Here is an 18,211-nt window from a genome sequence, read left to right on the forward strand (position 1 = left end):
CTCTGACACTCAGTGAAACCCCAGCACTGAACCAGTGAAAGCAAGGGGCGAGGGCAAAGTGAAACAGGAACGGCTCACAGGAACTTGKGTGGCCTCATACAAATGAATGTGATGTGGCCAAGGCTTTAAATAGGCTGCACTTTTTGGGGTGTTACAGAAAAGAGCAATCTGTTTGTCAATAAGGTTTGGTATCTTTACTTACAGCTGAGTGTTGAAGGGGCTGAGATGGGTTCTCGCTTGTTGGGGAAGTGGTACTTGARGGCCTCAAGCAACGTTTATCTGTAAAAGAGGAAGTAAAATCAAGCCTGAGTAATTCARTAATATAATGTTTTAAGAAGAAGTGGTTTTAATGTTTAAAATRTGTTTTTCAAGTCAGGTTCTGCCATTTTTATAGCATTTTAATTTTTTTTTTTCTTCCCAAAACTTAACTGCCATTTTAGCAGTTGTATTGAGGATGTAAGCATGACCCTGGTATTATCTTTTTGGTTAACCTCCTCACTGTGGTTAAAAAAAAAATCCTTCAGAAGCTGGTAAACAGTTAAGGCAGACATTTGACCTTCACTGTGGTTACATTACTGAATTTGTTTTTCATTTGAACCTTTGATCTTGGCAATGCCGTTTTGTTGTTCTGGTTTTGGAAGGGTTGCAAGGGTTTTATTCTTTAGGGAGTATTTTAATTTTTACTTTAGCTTTTAATAAAATTCCATCCCTGGTCACCAAAAAGAAATGCASAGGTTTTATGCTAGCATGTCACTARTTTTACATCTCCAGGGCACTGGTATTTTTCTAGAAAAGATGGCAAAAATGTTAGCATTGAATTTTACCCTTTTGAAATRCATTTTCAGTCCTTTCCTCACTCTTGTATCTTGCCATGTTATAGTTACTGGGCATAATACACAGGCAAAAAGCAGCTTTTTTTTTTTAATGTGTTTTATCTGAAATCACAAAACAAAAACAGTGTCTTTTGGCTATTTCAGGACAGTCTTACATAAATGACAAAAGATGCTGACTGCTAACTGAAAGCTTTTGCTACTAACCAAGATAAAAACTCTATTTGGAATTCATTTTAGATTTCCAAATAAAATGGACAAATTTGTCTTTGGACATAATGTAAAATATCTGGTTGGTCAGACTGTGATCTGTTCACACACTGATAAGTTTACTCACTTTAAAAGCCATCTCTTTGTTTAGACATCAAACAAACTCCCCAAAAAATCAGTAGCAAATATCTTTGCTGACTTTGATGTGAGCTGGAGCAAGCTTTCATAGWTGTATTGATCCTGTATTTCCAGATATTTTTGGTTTATGGTTTCCATTCTTTCTCATCCAGAACTCCCCCCCAGCTTTTTAATGATTCAAAACCTTTAGAGTGTTTATAATGGATTTGAGCAATGCACAGCTGGGATGACATTTCACTTCCATAAATGGGATATTAATTTGCTCTGTGTGTTTAAGCATTAATTGTGACTTAGAATGGCTTTAGTAAACCAAAAGGTGATTAATGCAGTACTTTGCAGGGTTGAGAATGAYTGAGAAATACACTCAAAGTAATTGCTTATTACTGCTATTTAAATCATCAGAGAACACCTTGGGAAAGAGCACTACTTTAGAAAGAATATTATCATCTGGAGGAAAGTGTTCTTTAATATGATTTCCACCTTAAAGATTTCTAGGCTTTAATAGCATTGRGTTTTTCTGAAATGATTATGGGTTTGATCAGCCAGTTTTTTGCACATTCCACGTGGAATTAGATAATAGAATTTATCCTGTGAAGGTAATATTAAAATTAAAAAAGCAGTGTGTAATTATTAACTTATCATAATCTAATGAAAATCGGGGTAGCTGTTGAATATGAAGAAGTAGAATAAAACTCTTCACAAGTTTCTGCTTACCAGTGCTATTTTTCAGCTGAACCATTTAATTAAAAATATCTGAAAACTTCAAGTCTGTAATGTTCCTATACAACTCCGTGTTTTGCTCAGTTTCCACAGACAAAAAAAGTTACCTGCATATTCAGATTCTTGTAGAGGCTTAGCAGGAAGGATTCTCAAAGAATGGATGGCCTCCAGCATGGAAGAATTTACAGTCTCRTACTCATTTTCTTCCTCCTCAGATAACTCAGAGGAAAACTGCAAATCACCCTTGACCTTCATTGTCAGGTATTTGTCCTGGACAGAAGAAGAAATATACAGATAACACAAATAAATTTAAGTTCAAGATTAATTTCAATGTGGAAATATATGATTGCCATGACCAGACATTGTGTTGCATGGAAAACTTTTCTGATGGAAACTGAAGGRATGGAAAGTAGTTGAGGAAATGGTTTGAGTGCCTGAATTTTTAATTTAGGTTCATAAAAAAGCCATTTGGGAGACAGTTTAARTGTCTCTCTGAATTTTACACTCTGCTCTTGAAAACATAACGACAGTGTTTAATTTCATCATCATTGCAGATATTTAAACTGTTTCTTTTATTATAGTATTATCCATGTGGTATTTGTGTTGTACTGACTGTTTACATATGTTACTTGCAAGATTAAAGAGCTCATCACAAATGCCACACTACAAAATAAAAACATTCAGTGTTTTGGGGAATCTGTGCTAGCAAATGTGCAGTCCAAGTGAATGTAAAAGCAAGTATRTGTTGAACAGTGGATTCCATGGAAATCTGGTGCTGAGAGTGACTCAGGGTGTCYCTGGATGTGTCTATACACTTGAATAGGTTTGTTCAAGACTGTGTTCTGAAGTGGCTCTCCACCCTTCATCCTCACTGGTTGCTCACTGGGACAGAACTGCTGCCTTCCTTCAGCACAGAGCTGAGATTGCTGCTGAGGGACCTCAGCTGAGGGTACCCCGTGCCTCTGGAAGTCATATTTTGCTAACARCAATGTATTTGCATCTTCCTTATTGTTTGTTTGATTCTCTATTAGTAATGGGGAATCAGTAGATTCCTCTTGTATCTTCTGCTCATTAACTGTCCTTTCAGGTCATGCTTTCACTTGAGAGCTAAAAATGAAAACAATTTGTTTTACCCTCCAAAGATAAAAAAAAAGATTACTACCCACTTGATTTCAACCTTTATTATTCTAATGACTATAATTATATTTTCTTTTAGTCTTTTCACTAAGCAAATATGCTTCTTTAAAGCTTTCCTGAATTGTCAACCATCTTAAAAGATTTAATCTCATATCCCCATAGTTATTTTCCTGTGAGCTCTCTCCAGGTTGTACACATATTTATTACAACAAAAAGTGTTCTTTGCAGTGTATTKCAGGGTGAGGTTTGTCTTTATGACAGTATATAAAAATGTCACCATACCCTAGACAGACCCTACAGGGTGCCTGGGTTTTCAGACCCTTCTCTGCACAACTCTTTCCAGTTCATAGCAGATTACTGTCAGCTAGGCTGAGAGTGGCTATTTTTTTCAATCAGTTGTGCAAACCTTTCATGCATTTTCATCCAGACYAGGTCTGCAGGTGTCTGCTTGTGAGACTGTCTTCTGGCAAATATCAGAGGCCTTACAACAATAATCAAGATAGAGTAAATTTACTAGTTTTTTCTCATCATTGTTGTCATATTTCTGCTGAAAATGAAATTACTTTGGAGTTGATGACATGTTCTTAAAATGTACATATTAGCAATTCTTTACACAATCAGGCCTATTACTTCCAAAAGATGCTTTAAAATTGACTTTGTTTAATAATCTCTCCAGGTACCAAATAAATCCTCAGGATTTGCTTTCTTTCTTGGAAGAAATTGTGGTTTCCATATTTCTTTTCCATCATTTTCCTCAGGTCTCTTTGGAGAATTCCCAAAGATAATCAATTAATGTCTCAGAAATTTCTTCAAATAATTCTGGAAGTGCCTTAGCATAAATAATTATTCTCCTGACCGTTCTTTCCCTGTTCTGCTCTGTGCTGTTGCTGCCTTCTATTTGGTATTATTCCCAYAGAGCATCTGAGTGTTATTAATCTTTCTGTGAAACCTGTAGCCATCAAAGTGTTGATTACATCAAACTTCTTTAATCTTTATTTGTCCAGCTTACTTATTAAACATGGACCTGTGCTTTATTTTCATCTTTCTGTGATTTAAAATGCATTTACACTCTTCTTATATGGCTGAACTGAAACTCAAACCTGGCTTTCAGATACAAATGTGAAGACATTGAAATGTGAATTGTTTGCTTTTCATCTTTCATTTGTATCAGTATATATTTAACCTTGAAGTTTATGACTTACATAATTGTTCAGCTTGACTCCTGTTATTTCCACATGATCTCATGATAAAGGTGTATTTAAATTCAGCCCATAAGTGGAAAAATGACCAGTGAGTCACTTCTCCAGTCTAGATCCCACTAAAACAAAGTAAGAGTTCTCATTTATATTTCAAAATTCTCATGCCATATTTTGCATTGAAAACAGTGATGATTGCATTATTTTGTTAGTATTATAGTCAAGATGGTATTAACATACATTAGGAAGTGAAAGAAAAGTAAAATTTTAGGAAGAACATGTGGTACTTACAGAATGATAGGTGTTAGCAGGAATAGTTCTGTTTTCTGTATAAAATGGAGAAAAACTGTCAGCAGGTCCCATTCTGTAGTATATTATATAGTAGCTAATAACTCATATAAAAATCTGCCAACAGATTTTAGAGTATTTATTTACAGTATGTTAGAGATACTGAAGAAAGGACATGAAGCAGGTCCAGCCATAAGTTTGCTGACCTGTAGAATGCATGAGGAAGTGGCCGTGTGGAAATGGGATCCACAACCATGAGCATGTCTRAGCCCTCCCACCAAAAACACCCAAAGGAGGATGTGCTTGAACTCCTTTCTCTCTCCTGAGTTTTGCTGCTTGGTGMAGAACTCTGAGAGCTGTGGGATTCCTGGTCTGATAATCCCTCTGTGAACAGAAATGTGTTTTGTTCTCTTAGCAGAAGAAAATCCCCAAACTGAGAACACTCTTGCTATCAGGCTATAAACTGCTCTTGCTGGTGCTTGTCTGCCCCTGAARTTGTCTCCTGGTACAGCCAGGAGAGCAACAGAGCCAAAGAACTGGTGAACAGAAACTCCCAAATTCTGCATTTTACCTGATCTATGAATTTAATCCAGTGACTCTTTAATGCAAAAAGCTGTATGACCTTGCCCAGTAGGTGCTTTTGTKCTGGGATGTTTCAATCCTTAGGCTGCCTGTAACCTCACAAATCTTGCACCTCTGGGTACATAATGGCCTGATTTAAAAAGTCCTTCTATCAAGACCAACAATAACAAATTCTAATGCTTAGAAGAAAGGGAWAATGGTACACTGAAAACATTTATACTAAGGAGAGAGTTAAAACCAAACCTACTTCTTGTCCGGGCGCTGAAGGGTATTAAGAACAGGCAGCACCCCACAACCCTCCCTTACACCTGTGTTTTGAAGGAAGCAAATTTCTGCCTAAACACTCTCCTGGCATTTGTCTCTCTGGTTCTGTGAGCCTGGTGTTGCATATTTTTGTATGCCCCAGCAGATGGCATTAAAYGTTCATTTATTCAATAGATGTGGTACTTCAATTTCTGCTCAGGGAATCATTCATGGGGGACAAGGAAGGAGACTTATTTGTACAAGCTACTTTTCTGATTTTCTGTTAAGTTATGCTGGTGCAAATCAAAAGTAAGCCCAGTTAAATGTGGTACCAGTATAATAATAATAAAAAAGGCAGAACAGTGTCTTAGTTTGCAGCCTTTGTACTTCTGTTCATAAAAAAGGTGGTTGTTTTATCCTCAACCATAAAAAATGAATAACAGTGGTAAACGTCAGTGCTATTGCCCATGCATTTCATGGCTTAATGCTAAAAGGGGACTGTTTGACAGAAGCCTTTGAGGTGATGGATTGCTATCCAATACCAGTTTACAATTTGATGTCCAGGTTAGTTTATCATCTCTTCTGTTCTGCATGAATCACTGGAGCTGGGATGAACTCCAGCCTTCCCTCTCCTTTTCTTCTCAGGTCCTTTTGCACTGGGCCAGCGAAGGGAGCAGCTCTGGTGCTTCTTTCCTGTGGGTATGCCCTCCCTGTAAGATCAATGCTCAAATAATGTGCCAGCTGARGAGAGCAAACCAGCTAGAAACCTCTCTTGTTATTTCASAATAYAATTTTTSYARTGAAGATCARTAGTTSYCTCTGTCAGCCTTGCTGTACGTATYAGGCCTTCAGAATGAGAAGTGTCTCCAGGTGTTAGAAGAGGCACCATTGAAAAGGCTCACCACCTGAGGGGAGACTATTTCTCCTGTTTACAATCTATCTATCTATTACCCTAMAAAATCCAATTTATTACAGAATCATAGACTAGTTTGGGTTGAGAGGGACTTTTAAAYGTCATCAAGTCCAACCCACCTTCAATGAGCAGGGACATCTTCAAATTTTCTGGCTTCAGCTGCAGTGGCTGTTAAATGGGGATGAAAGAGGACAGAATCTTTGTGCCAGGTAATTGCAATCAGCTGGACCTTCTGGCAATTTTTTTTTTTTTTTTTTTACTACAAGCTAAAGACTTCTAGCTGGCACAGCCCAGAGTCTCCTAAAACTCTAGGGACTGATCATATTTTATTCAGTCTGAAAATTTTTTGTTGCTTTGCTGCATTGCCTGTGAAATTAATAAATAGAGAATATCACTTATAAAAATAGGAAGGTGCTGTACTTCTATGGCAAAAGTGTGGGTGTGTTTCTTCCAGTTGACAGAGAATGCTTGATGTCAAAGCACAAAATGGAAAAAATATCTTATCTTTAGTTTGCAAGGGAATAAAACAGTGTGCATTTTGTGGCAACCTTGACTGCTTTTCATGGTGACCTAGAAAAGTTCTGTTTAAAAGGGTGACAGGTTAGGGATTTGTACATGAAAACCCAGAATCAAAAACATAGCCCTTTAAGAGGGAAAGCAGAAGGTGAATCTGTTCCCTTTGGCTTCTGTGAGTCTGTGAAAGCACAGCAGTGTTTTTAGTCACTGTGGTGTTTCAGCCAGTGGCAGAAAGCGATACAGAATTGTGGGTTGTGATTTAATAAACCTTGTGATCCTGACAGGGTGTGCCCTATCCACCTCAGTAGAAAAAAASCCTGAAGCTGGAAATGCTGCAAGGAAGAACAGCATGGAAATTTTCAGTTACTTTTTTACTGTCTCGTCTAAAAATGATGCAAAGCCTTWTCCTGTTCGAGTATGTAGGCATCTTCCTCTGGCCTATAAAGGGGCTAGGCAAACAAGCAGAAACTTCCTGAATAATATAGGTTTAATTAGAATACCTGGTAAAAGATTAGGCAGGCTTCACTTCTGAGCCTGTGTAAAAGGCATGTGAATAAATGCCAGTTGTGGTGAGCATTTGTGCTAAAAGCAGCTGTCGACAGAGAAGAAAAGATTTGCAGTTAGATGATAGATTGCTGGGTTTTGTTTTTCCCAGAGCTGCTTTTTCCAGCCCTAAATCTAAATTTTCTGTATTATATGGACATTGAATGCATTTAAGCAAACTTCACATAACACTATAAATGTATGGTGCATCAAATAAATTTGTCTGGCTAGTTGTGCCACTTTTTAGTTAGGTAAATTTGTATATTTTGCATTAAATGTCTCAGCTACAGTTGTGAACTACAGTGTCATTTATCAGTGAATTTAGTATGTGCAGTGTTTTCTTTTGAAATTAATGTAGTTTAAACACTCACTAATGCTTACTACTGACCATATCAGACATGAAAACAGATTTAGAGATCCCATGCCATTGTCTTCTTGTTTTGGAGCAGAAAACTGCAAAAAGGAGGGAGACCTTCAAAGGCAGCAGAAGAGCAAAAAGGAAAATTCTGTTATMAGCCAAAGCAATGTTTTCAGCCTGCATCAAGAGAATCACTTATTGATAGCTTTTTGCAGTATATACCATCATGAAGCCAGAAATTGTTTGAGGCACACTGGAAGTAAACATCTTTTTGCTTTCTGCATTAGTGGATATTCCCTTRGTGGGTATCCATTACTTTTCATTTTTTCCTACAATATACTTTAATTTTTTTGTTATTAATGTGTTCAGATCGGTCACAGACTATTACTGCCTTTGAGTAATAAGTCAGCTAAAAAGACATGCTCTAGTACTTTCTTTTTCCAGCAGTGAAAGAATTTTACCTTTTGGATGTATATTCAGATTCATTATTTCACGCATGTTTGGGCAAGACCTAAATACATTAAAAAAAGAAAAAAAAATTAAATATTAACAATTATTCTGTGAATCTTCTAAAAGAGTCCAGTTTAAATGAATGAATGAAAGATACAAAGATAATAACTACRTTTGAGAAATGACTAGGCAGATTGGGAAATTCAACAATCTTGGGTCAAAGCTTACATTTTTGTTCACTTACAGCTCCAAGTTTGTTGCAGAGAGCTCTCCTCATTTTACAAACATTCATTTTAGACATAAATATTGCAACAGCCTTATTGATGCTTTAGCATATTCAGTGTATTGTTGGAGGGATGAGTTTCCTCAGGGAGACAGGAACTWAAATTCTCTTTCCACACACAGCTGTGCCACTCCACGGGGCTGCCTTCCCATTCTATCAAAAAGCTCTAACACTTCCCCTAGGCCGGGTGGGATATTCTTCCATCCTGCCAATGCTCTGCCACAGAGAAATGTGACATATATTGGTGTGCAAGAGCCACACAAACCTTACTCTGGTGTTGGCTCTCTCACCACGACCCTCTTTACCCACAGCTCTGTGTCTTCCTGTCCAGCAGCATTAGTGGATCATTGCTGTAGCAGTGTTTAGAATGCAGGAGCAACATCAAAAGTTATTTTGCAATGAAGATTTGGCCCAGGATAACATTAAGACTGCGTCAATGCACACTCATTTTATCCATACCTAAGCCTCCACTTCTGGAATTGCCTAAAGTTTGAGAAATAACAACACAAACCTCTGAGTTTCAACTAGCCCACTCTTACAATTACAAAACAATTTAGCTTAGCAGCAGCTTTTGAGCACAGGGTGAAGCTGAGTGGTTTCCTGTTCAGTGAGCAGGCTGTAAACCACACAAGAGTGTACTAGAGTAGAGTGTGTGATAATAGCATGGACACATGAATAATAAAACTTTTATTTATATTATTTATCAGTGATACTTACTTATTTTTTGGCAAAGCTGTTTTCCTGCTGTTTGAATCTGCTGGGTGATGTTCTACTGTTTTCCTGTTGGCTCTGTCAGAATTGAACAAAGTTTACTTTTAGAGAGCAACAATAAGTGGGGAAGAAATGCGAGTGCAAGCTCAAAAGCTAATTTTCAAAAGCTTTTGAATGCACATATGTAAATGATTACCTTCTCTAGCTCAAACATTTTCATTCTCTGAATATTTTCCTGATTGTTTTGTTTTCAGCTATTTGGAGAAAAGAACAACGGTTTCCTGCTGAGGGAATGAAAAGCTGGAAACTGAATTCCCTGCATCCACTGTTTTGGTTACATTAGAATAGGGTACTTACTGAATTCAACTGAATAGGAATTAAAACCCAGGGGCACCTTTCCAAGATCTCTGTTGCTAGTAAAATAGTTGCTGAACACCAGTGATGTAGTGATCAAAACAACAGAGCTCAGTTCTCTCRGCCTCTCTACTTCTGATTGCTCTGGAGCCTCTCTTAGAAACAGAGCCCCTTATTTCACTTGTGTGAAATGATACTGATCTGTAAATCCTTGAAACAAAAACTGAAATGATTTCCACAAGTAATTCCTACATAGTGAAAAGATGGTCATGTCCTTTGGGACCTAGTCCCACCCACACTCATTTAAATTCATAGATCCTATAATCYGTGTTGCCAAATCAGGTTTCATTTYTTCTTTATAAACTTGCCCCAAAACCTATTTAAAACAAACAACCAAACAACTAAACAAAATCCACCCCCGCACACACACACTTAAATCAATATTTAAATGTGCACATTGCTAATGAATTTTTCTAACTGTCATGTTAGTTTATTATGGAAATACTAAAGGGCACAAACGCAAAGATGCAAATTTCAGAAGAATGACAAGATATGTTTATTTTCAGCTGTGGATTTAGCAGGAGAGGTATGCTTGAGCAGTTGCTGTAGCTATAGAGAATTTTGGTTATGTCATTGAATCTATACTGCAGTGTTATGTCTCTGGAGCATGTGAAATATGAACAGGTAAAGGATTTCTGTAATCTCAATGCTCTTTATCATTCATGCATAATTTTTTTGTCTTTTAAAATAACAATTTCATTCCTTGCAAAACTCTTCCCCCAGCTCCCCAAGGCAGTCTGTATTACAAATGCAAAAGGCTGTTGCATGAGTATTAGACATGCAGTGAACATAATTTTTACTTGTTTGAATTTACTTCTTTCCTCCCTGCCCCTTCCTGTGGCAAATTTCCCAACATGCACCTRCAGAGTGACCTTCTGCAGGTTCTCCTTTGCCTGCAGCAGGGAACTATTTTAGTCTGTTTAGGTAGATTTTGTCTCCGTGTGAGAGGCAGCACCGAGGTTTTACTGATGTCTCTATGAGTCCATCAGAACTGCACACACGTCACTGGTAACTGCAGCAAAAATGACTCAAGATTTGTCAGAATCTTTTGAATTTTCTGTGTTGCTAAAGCCCCCACCTTGCTTATAAAGAAGTCTATTTCACCATTTTAGCTTTAAAATACAGCTATGCTATTTTTAAAATGCCCATGTCTAATTATAGGGCCAAAACATYTTTCCTTCATGGAATTTCTTCATTSTCTGGTCAATGCTACAGCAACATTGTCTCTTCTTGCAAAAAGGTGTGATTTTTTTTTTTAATGGAATTTCAGACTCTTTCACCTTTTTTACTGAAGTAAAATGTAGAATTTCATGTATCTGGCTGTGTTCTAGAACTTTTGCAGTTTATGATGCTCATAGCAGACTGAGCAGATACAAAATCCTAAATTGTGTGTTTGTGATAGTACAGATTAGTGACAAAGACAGAGCAGCAATACCATTCTTCTCAAGATTCAAGTTACATTATGCATGGCCAGAACCTATACTGGGGAGAAAAAGTGAGGGAAGACTTCATTTAAATTGATGATTGACTTATTTAAATGCAGACCAATTGTAATGGAGCACCTACAGAAACAGAARTTACATTTTGATTAAAGTCAATTGAATTCATCTTGGTGGGATCTGTTGCAATAGGTTATGATTAATTTATGATTAATTGGTTGTAYAGAAGTGTCTGTTTCAAAGATCTTAAAGTTTCCAAAAGTCATGATATTATTAGGTAAATTTTAAGACACACATTTTGAAAGTTTATTTATTTCACAACATTTAAGGGGATTTTTACCAGGGTAAACTTTACTTGCTARGAACAAAATTTGGCTAAGTACAGATGATTAAAAGAGAGAAAAGTCCATTTCCTCTTATCTTGATTATTTCTCTTCTATTTCAATACTGAAACAAGATGTTGTGATCATATTTACTAACTCTCCTCTGACTGCAGTACTTTACATTTAACACTTAAATATTGCCTGATGTTTTGCTCACTCAGTTACTGCATTGCAAAGCCCTGCTGTATTTTTGTCATCCTTCTTCATGACAGACTGTAAATCACCTAATCTAGCCCAAAATATCCAGAAGSAATTCCTTATTGCTTAAGCATTATTGTGATTATCTGGTTTTGTTGTGACTTATTTTTGCAGTTATTTGCATATTTATTTGGTTTTGCAGAAATATTTGAGTRGTTCTATCGTATTTATTTGGTTTTGCTGATATGTTTGAGAGTTCCTATCATGGAACAGTCCTCCTGTAACAGATGAGTCACAACTGTAAAATCAGTCYCAGTAAATAAACCAAGAGAAAATAGATGAATGCAACTGACAAATGGGGATAAAATGAGAAGCTGAAGGTTAAAGGAGTTTTTCTAGAAAGAAAGGAATAAAACATGGAACATGCAACTCTGTGCTGACTCTAGACATCTGAATGGATGCAGTCCCTAGTTTGAAAAGCAGGCACCTGTCAGGAGAGAGACAACCACATTTGTATTTCATGTTTGCACTTCAAYTCCTACTATTGAAAGAGGTCAGTAAAATATTTTATTGGCTACTGAATCCAACAAAAGGATAATGTGATTTAGCACTCTGGGCATATCCATCCATGGCTTAAAACTATTTTCTGAATATTTTTTTCCAGGGATTAAGGGATGCTTTCATTAAGAAGCCATCCTGTTTCCTGAAGTGGCTACTAAAGGTGGGATGGGCTCTGCACATGTCCGTGTGACTGGGCTTCAGGGGATTTGGCAATCACAAGGTCCTTCAGTAAGATGGTGGTTTGAAAGGGCATTGTACTGTTCATTTTATTTTCTGTAGACGTTGTTAATAGCAGGGTTTGGGCTGGGAGGAGGCTCAGCCACCTCTGCTGTGGYTCGGATTGAGCAAAACTGAAGTCAGGAGGACAGAAGTAATTTTGAAATAGTTTAAATCTAACAACAGTTACCAGCATCAAAAAATCCTAAGGAAGTGCATAGAACAGAGCTCACTTTTGGAAGTGATACTCACCAAAAGGTGAGCCCAAATATTCCTGTTCCTGGATGCTGTAACTACGTGCAGAAGGACAGTGTGTGAGTTTTGGAGAGGTGCAGTTATCTCCCTACACAAGATATTTTCTCAGTTCTGGCTGTGTCTGTGATGCAGTTATTTGTGCTGAGAGCAGTTTAGGGTGCTGTGCTGTGGGTCTGTGGCCAGARCAGCGTTGACAGCACGCTGTGTTTTCGCTGTTGGCAGCTCTTGCTCAGCACCAAAGCTTTCTCTGTTTCCTGTTSTGCCCTCCCAGTGAGTGGGCTGGGGGTGGGCAGAGGCCAAGAGTGGACAAAACTGGCAGAGCTGACCCCAGCTAACCCCAGGGATATCCCACACCACACAGCTTGTGTTCAGCAGAAAAAACAAGCGAGGCTTTTTTTTTCTTTTTGGAAGAYAGCCATGCTCAGTGATTCCCTTCACACCACTTGTTTTGTTTCAGATTTTTTTTTCTTTTTCTTTCCTTCACTTACTAAGCTGTGTCTATCTCATCCCACAAGTTTCCTTATGTGCTTTCCATCTTTCCCCAGCCAGGGGTAGCCCTCTGCAGGCACATCAGCAGGCAGGGATTACAGGGAGTGAGGGAAGAGATACTTGACCTTTCAGCTGATCACAGGGGTTCAGGATCACAGTTTTGACACTGGCATATAAATATCATGCAGGTCCAAGGCAAAGGCCTGACCACTTTTATATAATTCCAGCTACTGCCCTAAAATGGAGCTTTTTTGTTTCTTTTAATTTTTAAAGGTCAGCTTTATGAATCAGTAAGGAGCTCATCCGTGGCAACATTGTACTCACTGTTGTGACTTAGGAAAAATACTCCATGAAACAGATGCTCTTTTGACTACCACATTTAAACTTSTATAGTCCTCCGAGTGTGCCTTGTTGGAGGAGGCTTGTTCTGTTCATTTTACCTAAATTAAATGCTAGGAACATAATAATAAATATTAAAGGCTCTATTATCTTAACAAAATTATGTAACTGCTCACTTGCAAAACTACTTAGAAATTATGTTTGGCACAATTAATTTGGATTATTTTATCCCAAAAAGAGTGCTCTAGGTTTCCCTGGAACCTTTAAAATGTTACGTGTAAACACAGAAACCAATCAACACACTATCAGTTCAGATAACCCCACAGAARCACAAGTGTTATGAACAGTAATTAATTATTGTCTGGTTAAATGCAGATTTTAGAAATGTCAAGTAGAGAGATTTCTGTAGTAACACACTGCAGTAACAAGCCAAAAAGTGCCAGCTCTTTGCAAGAATCATATAATCATAGGGTGGCTTGGGTTGGAAATGACCTTAAAGATCTTGTTCCAACCAACTTGTCGTGGGCAGGGACACCTTTCCCCAGACCAGAATGCCCAGGGCCCCATCCAACCTGACCTTGAACACTTCCAGGGATGGGGCATCCACAAATATTCAATGTATTTTAGTGCCTCACTACATTCACACTAAACAAATTCTTCCTAATATCTAATCAAAACCTGTTCTCTCAGTTTGAAGCCATTTCCCCTCATTCTGCTCCTACTTGTTCTTGTAAAATCTCTTTCCCTCTTTCTTGTAGGTTCCCAAAATGTTCTAGAAGGCCCCAATTAGGCCACCCCAAAACCTTCTCTTCTCCAGGCTGCACAATCCTGATTCTCTCAGCCTTTCCTCTTGGGAGAGGWGCTCCATCCCTCTGATCATCTCRGTGCCTCCTCTGGACTCGCTCCAGCAACTCAATGTCCATCATGTGTGGACATTGGACACAGAGTTGGATGCACTACTCTAGTTCACATACAAAGTCATAAAAGACATTAAAACCAGCTTTGTCAGGGAATTAAATCCCTGGTGAATGTGTTATGAATGCCATTTCTCCAGTACTGGTTAGTACAGGTATTCAGGCTGACAAYTGGGATACACAGAATGCACTTTTGTTTGTATTACAGTATCATCTCATGTGGAATTGCTGTAATGAATCCTAGACAGGTCACTTTGCACTAGATGAGAGAAAAGGAGAACAAATAGTAAGCCATTGTRGCTGAAGTAAARGTTGACACTCTGCTMAGRYGTGTTTCAAGCAAAAAGCTTGCAGWATTTCAGGAGGGKAAAATATTTGACTCAGTCTTAATTGCAAATACTGATGGAAACCACCCCTTTTAATCCATGGCTGTTCTGAAATTGAGATTTGGTCTTTGTTGTCGTGCATGACACGACACCTCACAAAGAAATGCCTGGAAAAGATTCAGTGTTTGGCATAGCTTTCTTCCAACAACTTTTTTTATTGAATTATATAAAGCATTTGCACCACAACAGAGTAGTACGGGGCATTTCAAGCCAAATGCTGCAATATAATCTGAACCACATGGCAAAGGTTTCTTGGGGAGGTGTGTCTTTGAATAAAGTGGTGTGAACAATGAGCCTGCCTCCTCCTTTCATTACCCTTCCTGTGTGTTTCCTTACTGRTATGAACTGCACAAGGCAGTGCCACAGCTTCATTAATAATGTGCACTTGTTTCAGCATAGTCTCTGTCACCTCAAGTCCACACATTTGGGACCAACCTGCTTTTATAGGATCATAGCAAGTCCTGRGTTGGAAAGGACTMACAAGAATGATCTGGTCTGACTCCTGGACTACAGGACACCCCCAGTTTAGTCAGGTTCCTGTAGTGTGAGTTAGTGATAAATCTCCAGGCAGTGAGTGATGCTGAAGTGGTGCTGTCAGGAGAAACAGAGGCTGTGGGCACCTGAGAGGAAACCACAGGCATTTGGCACTTGGAAGAATGCTGCTGGGAGGCCTGGCTACCTGTAATTACTGTTCACATTACTCTGCTTGCTTATGCCAAGCACTTTCTTATCTAAAGTAACAGCTCTGCCATGGAACACTATAGAGCAGAGAGATTAGGCAAGCCRTGGATTGAAATAGAAATGCTTATTAAGAATGAATAAAAATTGTCTCTCAGTAAGTTTTGCTAAACTCACCAAAAATCATGTATTCTGTGAGAAGATGAGTAAAGCTACAAAGGAATCAAATCTATGATGTGGACAGGGTTTTCACATTTTCCAGTCCAAGCAGGTAAATGCKAAACTGAGTGGACATGACTGAGGTAATTCTTTATGCATGTAAAGTGGTTTATAGTAACATAATAACAGTAAAAAAAAAGATGCTTTTGAAGCACTGGTGGTTTGTGACCGTAGAAATGGAAGTTACTGAATTAAAATGCCTCATCTGAATTTGGTCCTGGGATTATATTACTGCTTTGTAGAGGTTTAGCGTTGCATCATTGCGACTACACTCATTTTTACATTCCCTAGCTTCTGTGCAAACCATTGAGATATTTCACATATAAATTGTAGAGGGTTTCTTCTGGAATGAAAAGCAAAGGCTTCAATGGGCAAAAAATGCATTTTACCTTTTCATAAAGATTCTTGTAACAGAGGCCATCTCTGAAGACACACAGAATTTGAAAATATACCATCTAAAGATAATTCTACCTACAATGTGTGTCTTTCCACATGTTCATATACATATTTCAAATTATTTTCTCTTTTGTCCCTCTCATAAGCAGTACAGTTTTTAGACTTTTTCTGTGTTGTTACCTACCAAGTTATTTTTACTGTTTTTTTTAACAATCAGAAGATACTGCTTATCTCTCTCCCCCCATCTTGTAATGAAGGGTGCGAATCCCTATGCACCTGGGGAAGTGAGAGGGAAAAGTATTTAACTTCTTAAATCTCTCACCAGTCCTTGAAATCAYGGAGTTACCATCCTTCAGACATTTTGGGGGCTGCTTCATGTGAAAAAGGAAGCTAAAGCCTTCTAGTTTCCAACTATTTCCACTCTTCTATGGAATTCCTAGGAATCCATAGGCCTCAGTGGTCAGAGGAGCTGAAGGTTTATTGTCTCCCTTTTCCACAGATGAGCAACATCCTGGAGCAAACAGAAAGTCAGGCAGATGATTGTGTATCCCAGAGGATGCAGTGTTGGCTACAGCCTCTTGCCAGAGCATCTCRGGAGGTGCTGTGAGGCTCAGCACTGCCCAGGGTGTTGTCATTGCTTTCACAGCTCTTTCTGGCATTTACCAGAGCCCAGAGTTTGGCAATCTTCCCCACAGCCTGAGGCAAACCTACAGTTTGAGAGCAGACATTTGACTTAGAGTTAAGTGCCTGGATCAGAATTCCCTCCTTATGCCAATGGTTTGCTACTTCTCTACAACATCAAATYATAAAACAACCTGAGCCTACCCACTGCATGTGACAGGTAAGTAACTTGAAGAAAATGTCATTTCATTTCTGTTCTTCCTTRCTACCTGCTGTCAGGAAGGAGCTAGCAGGTAAGCAGCTTTTAATTTAATTTCACTCTATCTGAGTCAAGGTGGACTAATCTGCATATAAATGTAATAATGTAAGTCCTTGATCCCTCCCTCACAGACACAGAAAAAAAAGCCTAAAATATGACTCTTAGTATCGAGGGAGAATAAAATGATCCTACCCAAGGTTGATTAGAAATGTGTATCCAGTGAAAAGAGCAGGGTACACTGAAGCACTCCAGATCACRGCCACTGTCCTCTAAACCTAAATCCACATCCTCAGTATCTGTGAATCCTATGGTGTCACTCTGTATTTACAGGTTGCCAAGGAAATCCAGGTTGAAGGAGGATTAAAATGATTGCTCTGAGTGTTCTCACAGGAGTGGTTTCCACGCTGTATTAGAGGTGAGTATTGTGGTAATTCTTTCAAGTAAAAATGAAGGCAAGCAAGCACCTTCATAGCTTCTTTCGTTTATAAACACATTGATGGAGTTTTTGAATCATCAGCAAAATGCAAACAAAAATAATTTTTTTTAATTACCTCATTGTATTTTTTTTTTAGGAAAAACAGCCATTGGCATTTCCTAAACAAAGTTCTTCAAGAGAATCAAGAATAGTAAATCAATGTTTTCTGCAGGGGATTTCTGACTGGAAAACTGTATTTATTAATTACATGCAAATTTCAGAATATTTTGATGTCTTAATTTAGTAGTCAGTAGAATTCACACTGAAAAATCAAATGTAAGAAATGCGTAATTTGGGACAAAGTAGAGACACTTTGCTGAATAGATTATATTTCCTTATTTAAACATTCATATTGCTCAGAATGGGATCTTAAAATATAAATTACATGGTTCAATTAACCTGCTGTTGACTCGGTGTCAGCATTCCTGTTTGAAAAGAGTACCTTTTCTCTGGCTGTAGCTAAGTGCCTTTGAAAACAAAAAAAAACAAACAAACAAAAAAAAACCTTCAGAAGAATTCTCCCTTCACCTCTCTCTCTTTCAATTATCTATCTTGGCATAAAAGCTCATGTTCTTGACCTGTCCTACACTGCAATTTGTGTCTGTTGCTGGCTAACCCCAGACTAACCCTCTTCTCACTTTTGACCACTCTTGTRCAGTTGTGACCCTCTCAGGAGTTATAAATTCTGCAGAAGTCACGGCTGGATGCCTGCTCAGCACCGCTGGCTCCCTGATCTCCAGGTTTCCTGGGATTTTGGTTGGAGCTGCCTGACAGCAGCAGACATGTGCTGGGGTGARAGGCTGGGTGTCTGCACGAAAAGCTTATGAAAGGAGAGGGACAGGAGGGGAGCAGATCTGGCTGCTTCTGAAACCTTTGTGAATAAGTGCCTGACTCTGGGAGCTGGCAAAGAT

General features: G+C 38.4%; 1 protein-coding gene across 1 annotated transcript in view; it reads right to left on the minus strand.

The window, feature by feature from the left end:
• Positions 1 to 4,712, minus strand: part of CLNK (cytokine dependent hematopoietic cell linker) — a 26,640-nt gene extending 21,928 nt beyond the window's left edge. Inside the window, exons 1-3 of the mRNA XM_057373476.1 lie at positions 4,523 to 4,712; positions 2,006 to 2,168; positions 203 to 279 (exon numbers count right to left, since the gene is read on the minus strand). Of these exons, the coding sequence (XP_057229459.1) occupies positions 203 to 279; positions 2,006 to 2,168; positions 4,523 to 4,594 (312 nt within the window). The 5' untranslated portion in view covers positions 4,595 to 4,712. The remainder of the gene's footprint in view (positions 1 to 202; positions 280 to 2,005; positions 2,169 to 4,522) is intronic.
• Between the last annotated feature and the right edge of the window lie 13,499 nt (positions 4,713 to 18,211).

This window comes from Malurus melanocephalus, unplaced genomic scaffold, assembly GCF_030028575.1.
Source record: "Malurus melanocephalus ecotype Western Australia unplaced genomic scaffold, MMel_1.1 scaffold_199, whole genome shotgun sequence".
Classification (NCBI taxonomy): Eukaryota; Metazoa; Chordata; class Aves; order Passeriformes; family Maluridae; genus Malurus; species Malurus melanocephalus.